The 21256-nt window shown below is 32.8% G+C and overlaps 2 protein-coding genes across 4 annotated transcripts; one reads left to right on the forward strand and one right to left on the reverse strand.

Moving 5' to 3' along the window:
- Positions 1–211: 211 nt before the first annotated feature.
- Positions 212–10875, reverse strand: LOC138325074 (uncharacterized). Of its 3 annotated transcripts, XM_069270455.1 has the most exons (3): positions 10786–10875; positions 9663–9679; positions 212–1258 (listed from the first exon to the last, which is right to left on the reverse strand). In XM_069270455.1, the coding sequence occupies exons 1-3, from the start codon at positions 10826–10828 to the stop codon at positions 884–886; spliced, it is 435 nt and encodes a 144-aa protein (XP_069126556.1). In that variant the 5' UTR covers positions 10829–10875; the 3' UTR covers positions 212–883. The 3 variants fall into 3 exon arrangements, 1 of the variants encoding a protein (XP_069126556.1); XR_011208728.1 differs by lacking the exons at positions 9663–9679; positions 10786–10875 and adding an exon at positions 9094–9656 and having other exon boundaries at positions 1118–1258; XR_011208727.1 differs by lacking the exons at positions 9663–9679; positions 10786–10875 and adding an exon at positions 9067–9656 and having other exon boundaries at positions 1118–1258.
- Positions 10876–11437: 562 nt separating this feature from the next.
- LOC138325073 (probable rRNA-processing protein EBP2) lies at positions 11438–21146 on the forward strand. The gene is made up of 9 exons (XM_069270454.1): positions 11438–12003; positions 12845–12928; positions 14946–15097; positions 15457–15580; positions 16188–16277; positions 17014–17089; positions 17674–17749; positions 18768–18942; positions 21030–21146. The coding sequence occupies exons 1-9, from the start codon at positions 11950–11952 to the stop codon at positions 21090–21092; spliced, it is 894 nt and encodes a 297-aa protein (XP_069126555.1). The 5' UTR covers positions 11438–11949; the 3' UTR covers positions 21093–21146.
- The last annotated feature ends 110 nt before the right edge of the window (positions 21147–21256 follow it).

The raw sequence follows: 21256 nt of genomic DNA on the forward strand, positions 1-21256 counted from the left end.
CGTCATAGGGGGCATGATGTTACTAACAAAGTAGATTATTGGATCACCTGGGACATGTAAACAACGTTGGTGAAGCAGGGATGTTACTATCCGGAAATGGAGAACTCTAACAAGCATCCAGCTTAGCTGTTATCAGTTACAGTCTGTTAAAGTGCATATCAAGGTGAAATGATGATATTGTTGAGGAAATTATCAATCCAAACACAAAACATTTAATGCAACAAAATTTTATAAACAAAATACACCCAGGTTAAATACCGGGTATGAGGCATGTATAGGTTTATGATGCTTAAGTAATAGAGGTCTACATGTAAATAGTGCATGCAGTATCAGTTGTATATCATTAGATTATACGTTCCAGCCGTTAGTATTATCTATTTCGTTATGGTTTCATTTTAGTCGTAAGACATTGTGAGAAATCTTAACTAAGCACACGTGTAATATCAATTTGTCTTTTGACACCAACAACCAAAGACTCGTGTATGCATTTATATTATTTCCTGATAATATTTATTAATTCATTTCACTCTAAAATGTTCACGTAATATTCTATTCTTGTTAGTTGGGGGTATCCATGAATCATCCTAATATTCGGCATACAATTACTCTCGTTATTTCCATATAACAAATGTATCAACAGTATTCACAATAACAAGTACTATGAATTTAGTATTCTTTTACAAAGTTAATAAGCTACCATGTATTTCATAACCTAATCTTACATTGATACCTGAACGTGTTCCGAATTAACCTTGTTAAAGCTTGTTACGTTTGATAACAAATATTCTAAACGGTAATGATATGAATAAACAAATAAATATGGGCCTTTACCGTTGGTAACTATAAATAATTGTTAATATAATATTCTCAGTCAAAAAGAGTGTCATTCTTTTTTCACTGGCCGTCCTCGTTTGAGGTTACACTTTGGCCACTGATTTTGGCGCTTGGCCAGGCACTCTATGTAGTGATGCTCATCACATGATGGCGCCTGAACTTTGACCCACCCAACAGTAATTGTCTGCATCTTTTGTTCTTTTGAAAGAGTTTTCATGTATTTGCCGATTTCCTGAGCGTCGTATCCCGCTAGATGACTCAATAGTCTTTCCCTCATACAGTCACCGGATTTACCAATGTATATAATAACGTTGTTTTCCTTGATGACGAAAATTCCTCTCGTTTCCGGTTCCGGTAGGTTCCGTATACTATGATTTTGTTCTATTAGTGACTCGCATTGGTATTCAACACAACCACGTCCGCTCTACAATATAAAAATTAACTTTTATTGGAGAAGATTACAAGATTCCTTAAACTTGAACTGCTCTCAGTTTTTTAAAGAATCGTGACTTCTGCTTTCAAATGTAAAATCAGACATATTGAATATTATATACTTTTGAAACACGTCAAAACTTGCGTAATAATGTATATTAAATAGCACTATTTCACTGAATCGTATCGAATATTTTCGGCAATTGTCAGAATGGTTCCAGAACTAGTTCGCTATTCACCATATATTGCATATTGGGGAACGTTGTAATTAGCATTAACATGCAATACATTTATTATCCAAATGGATTATATTCTTGACAAAATTATTCCACGTTCGGAAAGTTACATGACAAAACAAGACCAATAATTAGACATGGAGTTTATAACGAAACATTGAAGTAGCATGCAAATAAATAGCATTTACTTGTATTCCTGTAGTGATATCAAGCTTACATGAATTTGAAGCACCAATGACAGTTATATAGATGACTCATAGAACAAGTTGTTTTTTCATGCATACACAATTTCTAAACTTCGGTGGCTATGATAATCAACGTATTGAAATGGTCAACAAAACATTTGACAAGTAAATATAAAAGGACATAAGAATGCAGATGATGCGATTTCATTATAAATGAAAATCAAAGGAATAAGACAATTCCATTTTCCTTTTCCGTTTCGAAATTTTCTCCTTGAGAATACTTTATTGGTAAGATACGTTGTTTTTTTTTTTTGTTCTTTTTGTAGGATTCTAACTGTGTCATTTGAGATTTGTTGCTTTAGATTGAGAATAACAACTATCGTCCATCTGTTTAGGCATGACTTTTTAATAAAAAAAAATCACTTCGAGATATAGAAGTACTAGTAGCTGAAAATATAATGTCTCTTATGATTAAGTTCATACAAAGTGCAATGACTTTTCGCTATTAATCTATACTCCAAATGTTGGCAAGTACGTCACTAAACGGATTTGCGAAGGATCGGAATTATATGTACATTTTTATGACGTAGTAGATTCGCCACATACAAACAGTTCAAACGCTCTACTAAAGAAGAACAGGAAGTTTTAGAAGTGACCAAGTGTTTCAACGAATCGCCTGAATACTCTACTACGTGGAAATATAAAGTTCTGACGTAAGCAAACACAAAAACACCTTATTAGGATAAACTAATACACAAAGTTCTCTAAAACATTTTTTTTCATTTGTTACACCGTTTTTGCGAGAATACATTTAGGCTTTGAGCTAGAGACGATGTGCAAATTGTGCAAATATCTGAAGAAACATATTCGAATTATACTTGAATTAGGATTTATTTCTATGCTTTAAGATAACGTATTATAAGCTTATCATATAAGATAACTAATACCGCCCTCAGAAATACAGTGTCTAAACTCCACTACGTTCCGTTTATCACCCAGTACAGATTGATTCGGTAGGTTACTGACGATAGCTTTATTACAAAATTTTAATGATAATCCCCACTCAAATACCACTAAACAAAGGAAAATATGAATTGATCATGGACTTCCATTGAGAGTTGTAAACAAAGCGTCAGGACCAGGCACGCCGGTAGAGCAAGCATTCTACGCTACGTTGAACAAATTCACCATACAAATATAAGTCAGCTCAGAGACGCCAAGTCAAATAAACGTAATGAAATTAAACCCATACTGCATAGCCGGTGATTTTCAAGAGTAAAATTTTCGCTATTTTAGCATTAAAAACAAGCAGGAATTTAATTTTGACGAATCATAATATGTAATTTATCAATTACTTATTACTTTACTAACTTTCCCTCCAACTCCCAAAAATGTCCCCTCTGTCCCCTTATCTATAATTTTCAAGAATACATATCTAATCTATAAATTTTGCAACGTTTCAAGTGCCATAGACGTTTGGAAAATATATAAGTTGCTATCAGTTGGTTTGGTTTGGTTTGTTTATTTTTACGTCCTATTAACAGCCAGGGTCATATAAGGACGTGCCAGGTTTGTTACTATCAGTAACATATGTATGGTGATATGAAATGATGAATGAGGCAGAATGATAACAGGATAAGTAACCTGTTACACTGGCCTAGATTTCACTTTCGTTCTCTTCTCAGAGTGAAAGTGAAGGTAAGTAAGCCGAAGTCAGCCTTTTATTCAATAAATATGAATTTTCGTAGCCTGTTATAGGTAATAAAGCCAGTTAAATTCTTTTAGAGAAATTCCATTGACTTTTGAAAAAAGAAAACCAGCATTGCCCAAAGGACACCCGAGAGCCATTCTTCCTGTGCCAAAACGTGACGATGTTGGGAGTTTTCCAGAATGTGTCACACCTATTTTATTACTGGCAATTGAGTTGGTTATGATGCAATCAATGCTCTATTTCTCTATTTGTCACGAATTAGTGTAATAAATACGTGCATTTGCAAAGGTTTATATCAATTGTAAAAAATAAAATAAAAAATACGGAGGCTTATAAAAATTTAATTGATTATACTTTCTCGTCTAAAGTTTTTGATTCAGTAAGAATTAAGTTTATGCAACACCATCAACAATAGTTAGACTTCCAGTTACTCAATAGACTTATTTTATCGTATTTTTTACTGCTTTTTGAGCAGAACTGTAACTTAAAAGATGTCTGATTTGTATAATTATAATTATTCATTTTCAAAGTAACTGTTTAAATTTGGAAAAAAAGTTAGATTGCGTTAAAGTTTATTTTAGATTATTGTTATCGGAATCCCTGGTATGACAATTATATCACCCTGTGATCCTATCACCTAGATGATAGTTAAGCCTTCAGTAGGGATAGTCAGATAACAATACATGTGCATACCTTTGGAAGATAACTTGTATTACAGCCTAATGTTTCCAGTATGCTAGGTATTCCACAGAACCTCAAAATCTAATCCAGATATCAGTTCAGATACCAAACAGTTTGAAACTATCGGTACACCTTGCGTACGTCACTACATCTGTCGTCGATAAAATAAAAAATAATAAAATATTGCATTGATACTTCAATTTTGAAGGTTATAATTTATTGTATATTGTCCTTTCTGTTGATGTTTAAAATAAATACACGTACCTTCACTTTTAGGTTTGTCAAGAGGTCAGTATAGTTGGTAAGACAAACGTAACACAATGAAAGACATTATTTCAGTTTGTATGTACAAATACTATGCTTTCCTGGAACTTAGGCTGTATCTTCTAAGTATTCGTGCCTCAAAATGACGCCAAAAAAAAAAAAAAAAAAAATAGAAATCCACCAGCTGACCGGCAGGCTGCATACACTTGATCTTTTTTGGGGGGATATTAGGGTCTTACCAATCAAAGTGTGCAATTAATCATGGAACAAACCATAATTATAACTCAATTGAAAAAAAAATAATACAAGTTTTGTTTCACAATCAAACTGATAAAACTGGTATAGGACTAAGTTAAAGTTAAACACTTCAAAACACCAATACGATGTATGGATAAGGATATGTTAGTTCTGATTGCATCATAAATAATAAACTTCTTTTGCTATAATGGTATTAAAAAAACTGTGAAGAAAGAAAAAAAATGGAAAAAATAAAATGGTTTGATATTAGCTCAACTAAAAAGCACATTATGCGACTACTTTCAACGAATTTAACAATGCAAATAAGGCAAACTGCGTATTTCTGCGGCCAGTAGTAACAGACCACTATATAATGTGTTTCTTTATATTATACGGATAGAAATGAATATTAAGATAAAATATTAATTATGAATTAACGCATTTACAGTAATGAAAGTTGAGTTTTAAAATCAACAATTGTTTTGATTTCATAAACCTATCTTAATCTTTATAGTTTTTAAATTATAACTTTTCCACTTTACAGTCGTATTTTTGTTTCATATAACCAACTATTGTGACGCCTTACATGTAAATATATTGATTTAGTTATGGGACCTTTCCATATGGAATGTTCATGAGCAAATAAATACATATAGCTCATAATTTCACATAAAAAATAACCAAACATTGCATATCGCTAATATAGCTTTCATTGAGAGTACTTACAATGGCGACAGGCATGACTAAGGTCCTCTTTAGATGGAATTCGTGACTAATTCAGAATCTACAGGATCACTGACCTTTTATAACAATGCTTTAATGCTGTCAGGATTTCCAAGAAACCCGCTATTAATAGCCAGAACGGCCAGACTAATATTTCTCTTTCCATATTGGTTTGGTAACAGAAACAGAAAGTGGGTTGGCCTGGTACTGGTTTTTATGGAGATATTTAAATGTGATACAAGACTTTTGTTATCACTTCTAATTTCTCATTAATCATAAGTCAAATATATAATCATATTTTTCTGAGCCAACACTTAGCGCTATTTTATGTACCCTATGCACAATTTATTTACTGTTTAGTAGTGCTTACATTTGTATAATTCATTTTTACTGGGTTTTTTTTTGTACTGTTCACCTGGTTTATTTTGTGTTTCGCTTTTTTGATGTTTTTTTTTTCATTCTACTACGTGTATTGTATGTATTACACGTGCTCAGTTTGCTTTTATTTTTGTTATATATACCGTATAGGTGTCAATACATATTCAATTATTGTACTTTAAGTCTTGTCTACGTGGTTGTATAAATTCTGTTTATAATGTTGCATGAAACATCTTGTGCAGCATCACTTTTAGTTTCGATTTCTTAATATGTCCTGTAAAATGTATTTATCTTATATAAAATATGTTAATCTTTAAATTGGTAACTGCATACTGTGATATTTAAACGTAATATTTATCACTATTTTGTCTTTTTATATTTATTCAATTTCTTTTACCTTCATTTGTTGTAAGAATAATTCTATAGACTTATTGTTATTCAGTCATTGTAAGTACATGTATATGCTTAAATAATTGTATATTAAAGCATTATTTTTTTGTTTTATCTGGTATCTTATTGATTCCATGAACCTTAAATCTATCAGGAGAATAAAGCTGAACTAAAGATTAATAGTGTTTAACATTGACCAAATTACGATTCCCATTTAAAAAAAGGAATCCCTACTTTCGGTTTTTAAATTTAAATAGATCAAACCGCGGTCTACTTCATAAACGTCCTACAGCTATACAAGGAGCGACAACTCGTGGTACGGAGAATTAAACTAACGCATTCGACCGAATAAGCACCCACGTCCGTATATATAGCATCCCTCTCCTTTTGAGGACTCAATCAAATACATACTGAAACTATGAAAATTGTTTAAGTTTCTCTTGTTTTTTTTATTTTGCATTAATTAAAGTGAACAGTCGGGCAAGGATGGCTAAAGTCGGTAAAAATGGTGTGAATGTATCCAGTATAATTTCTTATGAAATGGAAAAATAAAATCTCTCGTCAAAATCTGTCTGCGTACGAAGAAATTAATTTAAAGTATGGAAATTCTAAAGCGTCCTCCTGGCTCACTATGTCCGTGGTTACATTTCAACGCAGCCTCGCTTTCAATACTCTCAACTTTTCTTTACTTTAATAGTCAGAACTGGGAAACTAAGCAGAACTTGGCCGTCGTATTAATATGTGAGAACTTTTGGAAGGCCAATGAACGCATTTAGACTGGTTTTCTTTGCCCGACTATTCACTTTAAGGATGTACACCTCTGAGAAGTCAAAATTTTCTTGTATTAAACTTTTTTTCTCATATAGATTTTTGGAAAAAGGAGTTCATACCATAAAAGAAAATGGAAGAAAAAACATATGTCCGTGTGCTCGTTTTTGAGCTTTTGTCACTCAAAGACACCTAGTTGACAAAATATTGGATTTTATGGGAATTTTGCCGTTTTGACCATATAAGATAGAGATTAAAGCCATAATTTCCTAATGAGGTGTTTGATATGTATGAATGTTTGTAGAATTCATTTTCTAGTAGTCTTCTTTAAAAATATACCAGTTTTGATCAATTAGACTAATATTTTTTCTCAGAATAATAACATATGCTACCCCTACCCCTTAATTTTGAGCTACAAAATGCACCATTTTCAGCCATTTTTGCCAAATTTAACACTTTATAGAAAAAGTTCTGGTATTAAACTTTTGTTATTATTTTGCATATCAATAGGGAAACGGTTGTTCTTTCTAAATCAGGAAGAAAAATTGGGGGTCCGTGTGCTTACTTTTTTGCCCCATTTGAATTTTTGTTATTTTTCAGTATTTTAGAGTAAAAAATAAAAGTGCCCAAATTACCATTAAATGTAAACATAAAGTCACAAAAGTGTTTCGTTTCACATATTAATGCTCAATATTTTAATTACTAGGAACCAAGTAACGATTTGCAGCAAAAATTAGCTAAATACAGCTAAAAATGCTGGCGCAGTGATGATTTAAGTAAAAACAATTTCAGTAAAAAATGATAAAACTGTGGCTCTACTTGAAGCGAAAAAAAGACACAATTTCAAAATGGCCGCCAAATGGGCCATTTCTTAAAATCCCTGTATAAAAAAATCTACTAAAAATAGAAATGTAATTTTTTGACAAAACTTGCGTCTGGCAACTTGCTACAGATACTGATAAATCATATTTGAAAATCTCATAACTTCTTTGATCTATGTTGAAACGAGACTTCAACGGGACTGAAACCTCAGAAGAATACATCCTTAATGGCTTACTCTATACACTAATTTTGTGCAATGTCAATCCAATTTTGTTCACTACACATATATATTTAGATATGCTCTGTTTTTCCACTATTTTCATTACCTAGTACATGGTCACGTGACGTTCAATAGATACCATTTTGACTCGGTGTTATATTCTTTCGCGAACTTTATTGCTCATACGCCGCATTCTTCATGGAATCGATTTTTGACCAATATTTGTCTTGTAATTAATATGCACATTAGATATTGTTTTTGACATTTGTTGAGGAAACGACATATCTTTAAATATAAAAAAATAAGGACCTTTATTTCGGTCCACATGGTGTTATATCGTTCTTGTAGAATTTATAAATAATTCTTCTATGGCGATCTAACACAATATGGACTTCCACACAGGTCCTATATCATGACACCACCAGTATACGAGAGGTTTTACATAAAAATGTTTTGGATTTCAACAGCCTGAATCACTGATTAATATATTAGATATAATACTGTATTGCAAACAGAAAAGATAAAAGATAAAAACATTGTTTTTTCTGTTTCCATTTTATGGTTTTCTTGGGAAATGGATCTTACTAATTTTAAAGTAACCGTAAATTAATTTACTAATTGTTGCCGGTTTGTATTTATTGATAATGCATTTTTGTTGTTAAAGGAAATAAAGGGAGCACAGCGTAAATATTCCCAGAACTCGCACTTTGTCCACCTGCTACAGTTAGTCCTACACCTGCTACATTAAGTCCTACATCTGCTACAGTTAGTCCGCCTGCTATAGTTATAATACACTGTACTTACACTGTTGAGTGTGTTCCTAGAACTCACACTTAGTACACCTGCTACAGTTAGTCTTACACCTGCTACAGTAAGTCCTACATCTGCTACAGTTAGTCCGCCTGCTATAATTATAATACACTGTACTTACACTGTTGAGTGTGTTCCTAGAACTCACACTTAGTACACCTGCTACAGTTAGTCTTACACCTGCTACATTAAGTCCTACATCTGCTACAGTTAGTCCGCCTGCTATAGTTATAATACACTGTACTTACACTGTTGAGTGTGTTCCTAGAACTCACACTTAGTACATCTGCTACAGTTAGTCCTACACCTGCTACATTAATTCCTACATCTGCTACAGTTAGTCCGCCTGCTATAGTTATAATACACTGTACTTACACTGTTGAGTGTGTTCCTAGAACTTACACTTAGTCCGCCTGTTACATTTAGTCCACCTGCTACAGTTACTGTACATAAAGCCATTCTGAACGTGTGGTTATGATGACAGTGCATGTACTCTTATATATAATGTCATATGGGTTGCTCATGTTTATTTTTAGCACAAGACAATACATCCCACATGACTGAAGATATCGTTCCCAAACAAATATACAATAGAAATGTTGTTAGGCTACATAAACAAAGCGAGATGTTTCTGTGCTTCTTAATTGAAGAGGCTGTATTGTATTGCGTTGAATGGATACAAAAAACTGTCCGTTTATAATTAGTGCGCAGTAGAACTGTGTGCGCATTTTCAACTGTTCGGGGATTTCCCTTTTCTGACGATTGATCTAAAATTAGCCTAAAGTGTGTCACTAGGCCTCAGGTGTTATGAATGGGTGCTATATATAGGTAAACGTAATGCATATATAATATATGTTGTGAATTTAGATGTGAATTATGTATAAAGCATGAACACATAAAATGTTATACATGTCTAAATTATCGGTATATCAGGCAGTTCACAGGAGCAAAGAAATAAATAAAATTATTACCACCAAGACAGCTACAGCTGTGTGAGTCAATATAATAAATGTTAATTGGCATTAAACCAACGATTAAGCACAGCATAATGTACCAAAATATAACATGCCAGTGCGCAAAATATCTAAAGATAAACATTATGTGTTTTTCTGTACTATGTTAATTACATTTTGTATAATATATTTATGCTTAAATGTTGGTATAGGTATTAAAATCAAACAAATACTGTTAAAGTAAAAAAAACAGAGATATTTTTCCGTCCCATTATACATGTTATCTTAGAAATTACTTCAATACCGTAGTGCTGAAATAATAGCATATATGTTCTAAAATCCAATGATACATATACTGAATATGTCATAAATAAGACTCTAATAACTATAGATATAAATTAGATATAAATAAAGTTCATGAAACGTAGGGTTTTACTTTAATTAGACTAGAAAAAATAATTGACAAAGATACTTGTTAAAAGGAGAAAATGACCTCATAGTTAATTGAAAAACTGTGTCATTGTCATCAAAGTGGTAATTTGTCAACTTGAATCGATTATTATATAGTGAATGCAGCGCAGAATATACGTCATAATGCATGTACATTATTTTTGTATACCAAAAAATGTCTTTGGTTACGATTCTTTAAATCGTCTATGTATACTTTTAGAAGCAAAAACATTGGAACCAAAAAAAACATTATAAATATTTTGTTTGGAGCCAGGGAAATATAACAGAGGTGGTGACGATATGAATAACTTTTAACTATATACACGAAATATTAAAAAAAAACACAGCAAAATGTAGGTCAGAATGCATGTACATTATTTTTTATACAAAAAATGTCTTTGTTTACGATTCTTTTAATCAGCTGCGTATACATTGAGAAGCGAAACCATTGGAACAAAAAAAACAAAACAAAAAAAAAACAAAAAAAACCCAATAAATTAAAAAGTATAAATATTTTGTTTGGAGCCAGGGAAATATAACAGAGGTAGTGACGAGATGAATAACTTATAACTATATACATATACGCAACATTTAAAAACATAACAAAACTCATTGAGACACGTGCATGTTTCCTACGGACAACCACGTGCATTCACATGTGTGACAACAAACATTGTGTGCGTCAATATACCATTATCCGTGCATGAATGCGAACATCTTTCTTCTGATTCCATGTATTACAAAATGTCTTCTTCTGCCTAAGCCAAGAATTACAAATATTTCCATTGGAAATTTTATTTGGGATTCCCCAGTATATATAGCGCATGCGTATGGAGTAAAATATCCTAACACGTTAGATAGTATAGTTATAATAGTTGTTTCTTTTGTAAACATATCTATGCACTAGAGGGAATAACCACACTTCAATCCTTTCTCCGCTGACATCTGTCAGAAATTTTCCTTCTGGTTTTCATAGCTACAGCAGATATATTATACATTGATCTAGATTACATGACGACTCTAGATCTGTGACGTCCGTGTAACAGTTGGGGAATTAACTTAATTGCGTTAATTAAGCTACACATGGGTGGGATGAGGTGGTATATATCCCTATTGATTCCGACCACATACAATAGAAATTGATAATAATACAACTTTAATGTTATTTGTCAAACTATTTGAAAAAGATACAACTATATAGATAGAGAAAGAAATAAATGAATGTAGTTTGATTCTATTTGAATAAGTTTGCAAAATCTAAGTGGTGTTTTTTTTCTTTTCTTTACATGATCATGATCAGATTTACATAATAAGGTCAAGTGTAAATAGAATATGATGATTTATTTTTGAGGCGGCCAAATAAAACGCCTGTATCGATCATGGGCATTTGCAGACTATTTAAAACATGTTCAAAAATAATCTGATAGGTCCAAACGTAGATTTAGAAACTAATTCTCAGATCCCTGCGGCCAAAGTGACAGTTTTGACGAGTGGGTTTAGACAAAAATGATGTGTGTTTCTTCTTCTTCTTGTTTTGGCCAGGTCGTCTAGTTTGAAGCGGTTTTCAATAGAGCGGAGTGGGAGTATTTTTTTTTTTTTTTAATTTTTTTTTTTCCATTTCGACTTCTCAAAAGGTGTTATATGCCTAATAATTCAGTATCAATATCATAAATAACTGAGCAATGACTACATTAGTTACGAGTGTTTATTACGCATCTAAATTAAAATCGTATTCAAAATCCCGAATTATTCACAATCCGGAATTTTTGCGATCGTCCTGTTCCGATTTAATTTTATAGTTACAGTTGTATTTCCGGTAAAGAAAACACGTGAAGAGAAAATATTGCACCGAATCATGTCCGAGAGCGACTTTTCTTCGGACCAAGAAAGTAATGATTCGGATGCTGAGGTAATATACTCTATTTTAATGTCGACTTTTTTTTCAATATAATCGGCCTTCTTCTGACATAGGCTAAACCCGACATTTGATTTCTGCTGTAAGTCTACTGTGCTAGACCACGGACAGCTGACCGAAGTATATCTATTCTGTATTGTAGAAGTAACTGATGTACACAGCATAAACATGTAAAATAGTTGAAATGATCCAGATTTAATTTCCAATTTCAAGATACATGTATAATATAAGCATCGATATTGGTCACGAAATGCAAAAAAGAAAGAGCTTCTGGCTGTGATCACAGCTAACATATAAAACATATATTTTTTTTCCACACCCAGGAGCAGATCCCTGCGCTGTGTCTATTTAATCTATCAAACCAGAAACGTATGTTTCTGTCATAACGCTGACTGTCTCACTCAATAGCTATTATGAACAACCACACCACACTACATTTAGAAATTAAAAAAAAAAGACATTGTATATCTAAATCCCGAAGTCAATAGGGTGTATGTTTGTCAAGCTTATATACATGTATCATTCAGACACTTAAGCAGATCTAGATGGCATATCATTTAAGTATTTAGCTCTTTCTGGTGTAGTAATAGGGCATTAACAAATGCATGGCCTGATCAGGTTTGCAGACCTCAGGACCTCTAAACAATAGCCAGATATTATGCTCTACCAATTTAGCTACACAGGTATCAATTTTACAATGTTAAACCCAACTTCTACATATATTGGTTTTCTTTGATCATAAACATCCTAAAGATATCATTAACCTTAAATCAATTGTAATTAAAAAGGTAGTAGCATTGATTCAGAAATTCTGATTGAACCATTTTTATTACAGCTACAGTTAGCTTTTGCTGAAGGAAAATTATCTGGTGGATTGAATATCCAGCAGGCAGCACCAAAAGCCTTCACCAATGACGTGGTAAGATAATGTATTTATTAGCTATTCTTGTGCTATATGTATGTGTTTGTCGTCTATCTGTCGGTGGTTTCAATATCATGTGGTACCCAGTACTTTTTACATTAGATAGAATGCAGATAGTATAGAATAGTACCCCATAAAATTGCGATTGTACTGCCTTCCTCGAAAGATAATGAAACCCCTGATCTTTGTTCGTATTTACCTGTCTTTGTAGGTAACTAAGTAAGTGTGGTGTTGAAATGAAAAAAAAAGTTGCCTGCATATTTACATGGGTTCCATTTATCTGATCGATATCTCAGACATTTTGGTACATTTAAGTATCAAACGTTTTTCAGTTGGCATTCATAGCCAAGATGAATATACAGTAAAACCCCTATAACTCGAACTGCAGGGGACCAGGTCAATAGTTCGAGGAATACGGGGTATTCGACTCATCCGAGGTTGGTCAAGATCGACAGTTAAAATGTCCGGTTTCAAACTATGACAAACAATGCACAGCAATGACATTTTAATTACCCTATCTTTCAGCATTTTGGATTTCTTTATTTAAGTGTTTTATTGATAGCAATATCAAGTTGAAAAAAATGTATAACATAAATTTAGCGTTTGGAAAAGCTAACGAGAAAGCCCTAAATCAAATGTCATTCACATCAGAGTAAGCGCTCGTCATCAAGGTTAATGTACAATATCCATATTGGTCAACAAGGAGTACATTTTCTATTATTTAATTATCACAAATTATTTAAAACATTTACAAAATACATACTCACAATAAAGTTATTAACCAGCATATTAACGGACATAAGGAATGATATCTATAGATGTCTATTTAGTATTTACGAGTAAAGTTACAAAAAATACAATTTACATGAAAAGATACGGAACGCACTGATAAAATGTACTTTGCATATATCGTTTGATATCGCTTTATATCTTTCGGCAAATAACATTGTGTTAGCCTGTCGAATGAAACCAACGAAGAAATTTAAAAAAAAAAAAACTTTTATAATTAGGCGGACGTCAACAATATCTTCTGCCTCTTTTGTCATTTCACAATGCGTACTTTCTATTTACAACGAAGATTATTACGAGAGAGAAACATTAATAACTTAATGCCTTTTCTGAAATATTTAAATAAAGTTAGCATTAAACAACGGCTTGCGATCGTTTAGGTAGGTAATAATGACACCGTTAATCCCTTAATTACCTAAAGGCTTGACACGCCAATTGTATAAAACACAAGATCATGAGCAATTATCCATGTTGGTCGGTGCAGTCAGGTGTGACACAGGTAAAAAAAATCTCAAGGGCCGAACACCTGTTCGACGAATACATGGGTAAATACTATGTATTTGATGCAACGGGGGAGGAATAAGGGTATGACGAAATTCGACGCATATTTACATGGGTTCCATTTATCAGATCGACATCTCAGACATTTTGGTACATTTAAGTATCAGAACGTTTTTCAGTTGGCATTCATAGCCAAGATGAATATACATCATAATAAGCCGATGGCAGTTCATAGACTGATGATGAATGCCAACTGAATCGAACTTGATAAGGTTTCATAGTAGGACTGCATTGCAAATGTAAATATTCTTGTATGAGATATACATGTTTCAGGGAAAAATTGAATAAAATATGTCATGCAAGCAACACTAGAATTTTGTTAAATTGATATCATATACTTGTAAATGTTAGCAATTTTTCGTTGAAATAAAACAAATAGAACCAGTTGGTTTCTGTCCCATTCAAGGAAAATTTAATGAAAAAAAATGTTTGAATATACATTACAAGTAATAATGTTAACATAATGATCTCTTAAAGGTGACAAGTGACAATTGATCAGTAATGTCACAAAATAAAAGACTTAAAAAGTTTAAAGGTATATTCTGAATCTCCATTTACACATCCATGTTTGTTCCTTACTAATATCACTAAAACAGCTAAGATCTACTGTTGCTATTGCTATTATTATGTCATTCATTAATCAAAGATTTCAATTCTGTTGTAGGAAGGGTTGAAAGCCAAGCTGGCAGAGCTGAAGAATAACCTAGGTTGGTTGGAGAGGCTGGACCTGACCAATAAGCCAGCTCCTGCACAGCCAGGCACAGAAATGGTTGGGGACGACGATGTACATGATGACTTCAAAAGGGAGTTAACATTGTGAGTGAGATTATATACATTTGTAGTCCTGTAACATTTCACAGATCTATCAATCAGAATAGCATTGCTCCTTCAGTTTATGAGGCATGTTTTGGAAAAGTTTGAAAACAAGTATGGCATGCATTTGCTTTACTTTGTTATGTTACTGAAAGTAATGCTAGATTTAGAGTACAGTATATTTACTAGTTTTGTACAATTGTAACTGATATAGTAAGTTTATAGTATGCTATTACTTGCATGTAACTTGTAATTATAAAACCTTTATCATTTTGAACTATTGAGGCATTCGTCCCAACACTATTAAATAGCGAATGATTTATAACAACAGTTGATGATACATGTTGTATCCTTTCCTACAGTTACAGACAGGCTCAGGCCACAGTTCTACAGGGAATTCAACAGCTTCATAAGTTAGGCGTGAAGACAAGACGGCCTGAAGACTATTTTGCACAAATGGCCAAATCTGATGATCACATGAAAATGGTATGACCTTGAAACAAAGGATTAAATAATTCACCGGTATACACTCAGTCGAACAAATAGATGATGTGATTTGAATTTCAATAGACCTAAGTATGTCAGAATGAGGCCGCGTTGGCCCGAGTGGTTAAGATGTGTACATATTACCACATGTCCATCTGGGTCGCGAGTTCGAAATCCCATGTGTGGGGCAGGTTGCCAGGTACTGACCGCTGGTCCGGTGGTTTTTCTCCGGGTTCTCCGGCTTTCCTCCACCAAAAATTGGCACGTTTAAATGACCCTGGATGTTAATAGACGTTAACACTAAATCAAACCAAAAGTCAGAATATGAATACAATACATTGTACTTTATATGTTATGCTAATTATTTGTATTATGTAGTGAATGATGATTTTTTCCTTAAATTCCTCATCAGAGAGGTAAAACATATGATGTTTGAAGAAATATGCAATATGTCTCAAAAATAAAAAATTCTATGGTCTTTGTTATTATTTTCATTGAACTGAACAATTTTACAATTTTTTTGTTTGGGGGGGGGGGGAGGGGATTGGACAAATTTAAATTATGATCTGAATCATCATGTTTTCTTTATTTATGTTTGATCCGTTAGGTGAGAGAAAAGTTATTAGAGAAACAAGTGTCAATGGAAAGGTCTGAAAAGGCAAAGAAAATGAGAGAGTTACGGAAATATGGTAAAAAGGTAAGTAACATTAGTAAGAGTCACAATTATTACCGGTATATTAACTGATGAATTAATGTTAATGCTTCACAATTGGTACATCTCATATGAACTTGATCAATAATGTTTTAAAATTGTCCATTAGTTATTGCCCTTTGCACATTTATTGCTATTGCTCATTGTAAACAAGATACCTTGGGAAAATACAAAATGAATTTTTAGTTGAAGGAATTTGAATTATAGCATTACTACATTAAGATTTTGAATGAGTTGTTAATGGGACTGATTCATTGGTAATTGATAAGAGCTAAGCTCTTTCGACGTGCAAAGCATGTCGAAAATCGAAGCTCTTTTCCGGTAACATATATGTAAGCAAAAGTAGTTTACATATTGAGATCAATGACCTGCATACATGGATGGCTAAAATATTTTCGTACTTCCGGTTTAACATGTTCCGGTTTGTGTGTTGCTCTGGTACTGCTCTCCCCAGTAAATATGTATTTAACTAATGCAAATGCATAACTGTACTATGTATATTTCATGCTCAGTGACATATCAGTAATTTAATACTTTGATATCAATCTATAGAAGGATACCTTATATATATGTATGTATATTGCATCCTTTTTTTACTACCATACAACTTTCACTTGGCATGCATTCAGTTCCCATACTTAATATATATAGGTATTCAATACAGTTTTTGTGTAGCTCTCTGCTCTGTTTAAAAATTGAAATAAACAATTTAAATTTACAGGTGCAACATGAAGTTTTACAGAAACGACAAAAGGAGAAAAGGGAGATGATGGATGCTGTTAAAAAATACAAAAAAGGTACAGTGTACTACAATCTACCTGGGAGGAGAGGAACAACTAGTAAATACCTGTCTGTCAGGTGTTATGGGTGACTTTTGTAATCCTTTTATGGATCATCAAAAGGGAATTGATGTGCTCCTTTCATATGCTTAAAAAATAATGGCGATTTTGTTTAGTCGGACAAATTGACTTATTGGGGTCACCATTCTTTGATTTTAATGTGCAGAACTTTAGATACGGACACGACAAGAAAACCAGGCTGTACCCTTCCATCAGGCCCTTGAATGACATGTTATATACTACAGATGTATAAGAAAATACTGTGATGAATGCTAATAAGATAAATGTACTTCCAACTAACTGATTGTCTTATGACATTAAACATAAATATATGCTGGTTAGTACCCTTGTAAAAGCAAGAGATTTATAGATTATTGGTACTCATTTCTTGTTTATTCAGAATTGACTAAAATATTTTGGGGGAAACTTTGTGTAATGCCCCTGTGTGTAGTTTATGTGTATCATTACAAGTTTTCCTTGATAAAAGGCAAATCAATGATAGTATTTAAAGCTATATCAATAGATTGATGTTTTATTTACAGGTCAGAAGGACAAACTGGATTTCCTGGATGATAAAGGACCTCCAAATAAAAAACAGAAAACCGGCCATAAGCAAGAGTAAGCTAAAAACTGAACAGGGTTCAATAATAAAATAATACCACTGGTAATGCTATAGGAAACCTAAATCGTTTAAAAATGCTTTAGGCTTTTTTTGAATTTATTTTAACCTGTTTCAATGATGGTACCACAATACAGTATATCCAGTTATTTTCACATATAGTTGCAAAATTTATCTGTAAAATCATTCGTAAATATATACTGAAAACCAGATTGCTAAAAAAAACAATGGGAAAAAAACCCAACCCTAATTAAATTTTCTCTTTTTCATGTAAAATTGTAAATTTTGACTTGCATTGATAGCCAGCCATAAGGTATTTGGATTAAGGAATTATTACAGGGTTCTGCAAAACGTCTTTAATTCTAGGGACATGTGTCAGACCTCTGAAATATGAATATTTATGTCTGCATTCATTGCAAATATTACATACAAAGTTGTATGATTGTGATAATGCTTGTGATCATAGTACAAAAATGTATTCAATATTGTCTGATTTGTTGATTGTGAATATAATATTCAAAGTTGTCTGACATATTGCTTGTGAATATAATACTATATTCAAAGTTGTCTGACATATTGCTTGTGAATATAATACTGTATTCAAAGTTGTCTGACATATTGCTTGTGAATATTATACTGTATTCAAAGTTGTCTGACATATTGCTTGTGAATATGATACTGTATTCAATTTATACTGTATTCAAAGTTGTCTGACATATTGCTTGTGAATATAATACTGTATTCAAAGTTGTCTGACATATTGCTTGTGAATATAATACTGTATTCAAAGTTGTCTGACATATTGCTTGTGAATATAATACTGTATTCAAAGTTGTCTGACATATTGCTTGTGAATATAATACTGTATTCAAAGTTGTCTGACATATTGCTTGTCACTGTAAGTTGTGAATATTATACTGTGTTCAAAGTTGTCTGACATATTGCTTGTGAATATAATACCATATTGTCATTCTAATGTATGAATTTCGTTGATATATTTGAGTTTCTTCCTTTCAGTGTCAATAAAAAACGTGAATTCAAAAATAAGAAGTATGGTTTTGGGGGACAAAAAAAGAGATCTAAGATGAACACAGCGAAAAGTTCTGCTGACATGTCTGACTTCAACCCTCATGTAAATCAGAGAAAACAGGGCAGCAAGCCAGGAGGAAGGAAACCAAACGCAAAGAATAAGGTAGGTGGGAGGAATTGATTGTAAAAGAGAGAACTTTAGTATATAAGGGATAACTTGATTGTATTGGGAGAACTTGTTTGTATTGGGAGAACTTGATTGTTAGGGAGATTTATATGGTATGGGGATAACTTGGTTTAATGGAACTTAATTGCATGGAGGAGAATTTGATTGCATGGAGACAAACTTGATTGTTTAAGTTAGGGCTGTAACGGGTACAAAATGTTTGCCCCGGATATCTGACTGTTGCAACCCGGCTCGTACCCTGTTACCCTAAGATTTATGTATCAGAACATGAGACATTGACAGTAAAGATCAACATATAACACATTCTTCTTATACGAAAAAAAAAACCAACCTTAAAGTTCTCTTTCATTACTAAAAATATAATAATTTGAACTGTCATGGTAATATCCAGAAGATGTAAACGATACTGATATGGACCGTTCATCGATTCTATTTTGATCATCGAAGCCATGTTGATTGCAATGTTTATGCGCATGACTGAAAGTACTGCCTACTTTCTTTCAAGGCAGAGGAAAACGAAAAAAATGTTTAAGAAAATTCTTAATGGTTTACACAAAGTATTAAATTTTTGAATACACAGAATTAATTGCTTACAATATCTATGTTTCAAATTAATAGTTTTCTGTTGTCAAGTCAATGTTTCTCTAGTACATAAGCATTTACTCTGTATTGCCATAAGCCAAGCTTACGTTGTGGATTCTCGCGATCAACAATCAGGCATGATCCGATGTTAACAGCGTGTGAAACATGGTAACATTAAATCACTGAAACACAGTTTAACTATCGAAATGTGTGTCAGATGAAGGTACCATTCTAAAATACTTTATTTGTACTTTTAATTTGGTAGTAGCTGCTTAAAAAAAATGCTTGGGGCTTCTGGTACACATTTTCCGACCCAGGTAGACTAAAACCCGACCCGTAACGGGTAACCTGGGTACTCATTACAGCCCTAGTTTTAATAGGTAGAACTATATTGTATGGGGAATAACTTGGTTTTATGGAGATAACTTGATTAAATGAAGGAAAAGTTGATAGTATGGGGATTGTACAGAGAACTTGTTTGCATGGAGGATAATTAACTTGATTGTATAGGTAGAACTATATTGTAAGGGGGTAACTTGGTTTTATGGAAAGAATCTAATTGCATGGAAGAGAACTTGATTGCATGGAGTAGAACTTTGTTGTATGGAGAACTTGTTTGTATTGTGGAAATTTTTGTTGTATATAAGAGAACTTGATTGTATGGAGAGAACTTGATTGTATGGAGAGAACTTGATTGTATGGAGAGAACTTGATTGTATGATTGTATATAGGAGACTTGAATTTATGGAGAATTTGATTGTATGAAGAAGAACTTGTTTTTATGGGGAAAACTTGATTGTATGGGGAAAACTTAATTGTATGGGGAGAACTTGGTTGTATAGGGAAAACTTGATTTTATGGGGAAAACATGATTTTATGGGGAGATTTTGATTGTATGGAGGAGAACCTGGTTGTATGGGGAGAATTTTGTTCTATAGGGAGAACTTGATTGTATTGGCAGAACTTTATTGTTGGGGAGAACTTGGTTGTATGGGGAGAACTTGACTCTATTGGGAGAACTTGGTTGTATGGGGAGAACTTGGTTGTTTGGGGAGAACTTGATTGTATTGGGAGAACTTTGGTTGTATGGGGAGAACTTGGTTGTATGGGGAGAACTTGGTTGTGTGGGGAGAACTTTGTGGTATGAAGAAGTAATTGTTGGTATTGGTTGAACTTGGTTATATACATCTATAACCGTTTGACAAACAAGATCAAAGTTGATTAAGCTTGATTTCTGTTTTTTCTGGTTCCTTTGATTAACAAACAGGTAGTGCACTGTACTTGCCAATTCTGTTGAACAATTCCACAAAAAAAATTCTCTAATACAAACTGAAAGCGAGGGATTATTGTACTGCTAAATTCTGAACTAGATTTTGTACATAATTTCCTATCATTATATTGAAAAAGAAAAATGTTGTGTTAAGTAGTTCATTTTCGTGGCTGATCATTTACACTTTTTTTCCTTTCGTTCTACATTACAGAAAGGACCAGCTATGAGGCCTGGGAAGTCAAAGAGACAGAAGATGAAAAGCAAAAAGCGATGATCTGTGAGATTAGCATCTTTTGTGTAAATAAATGTAAAAAAAACATATACCTCAGTGGGTTTTGTTTTTTGTTTTTTTTTTTTTATTACAATTACCAGTCAATCATTATCTTAGAAGAAATCTTTTAATTCATTTTATTCACTCTTGGAAAAAAAAAATGTGTA

The sequence above is a fragment of the Argopecten irradians genome, chromosome 6 (assembly GCF_041381155.1).
Source record: "Argopecten irradians isolate NY chromosome 6, Ai_NY, whole genome shotgun sequence".
Lineage (NCBI taxonomy): Eukaryota > Metazoa > Mollusca > Bivalvia > Pectinida > Pectinidae > Argopecten > Argopecten irradians.

What these genes read in the sequence shown, in the direction of transcription:
- LOC138325074 (XM_069270455.1), bottom strand. Translation starts at nt 10,828, where the DNA reads ATGGAATCAGAAGAAAGATGTTCGCATTCATGCACGGATAATG.
- LOC138325073 (XM_069270454.1), top strand. Translation starts at nt 11,950, where the DNA reads ATGTCCGAGAGCGACTTTTCTTCGGACCAAGAAAGTAATGATTCGGAT. An exon ending in AAGCCTTCACCAATGACGTG is followed by an intron (nt 12,929 to 14,945) that starts GTAAGATAATGT and finishes ATTCTGTTGTAG; the next exon opens with GAAGGGTTGAAAGCCAAGCT. An exon ending in AACCAAACGCAAAGAATAAG is followed by an intron (nt 18,943 to 21,029) that starts GTAGGTGGGAGG and finishes TCTACATTACAG; the next exon opens with AAAGGACCAGCTATGAGGCC.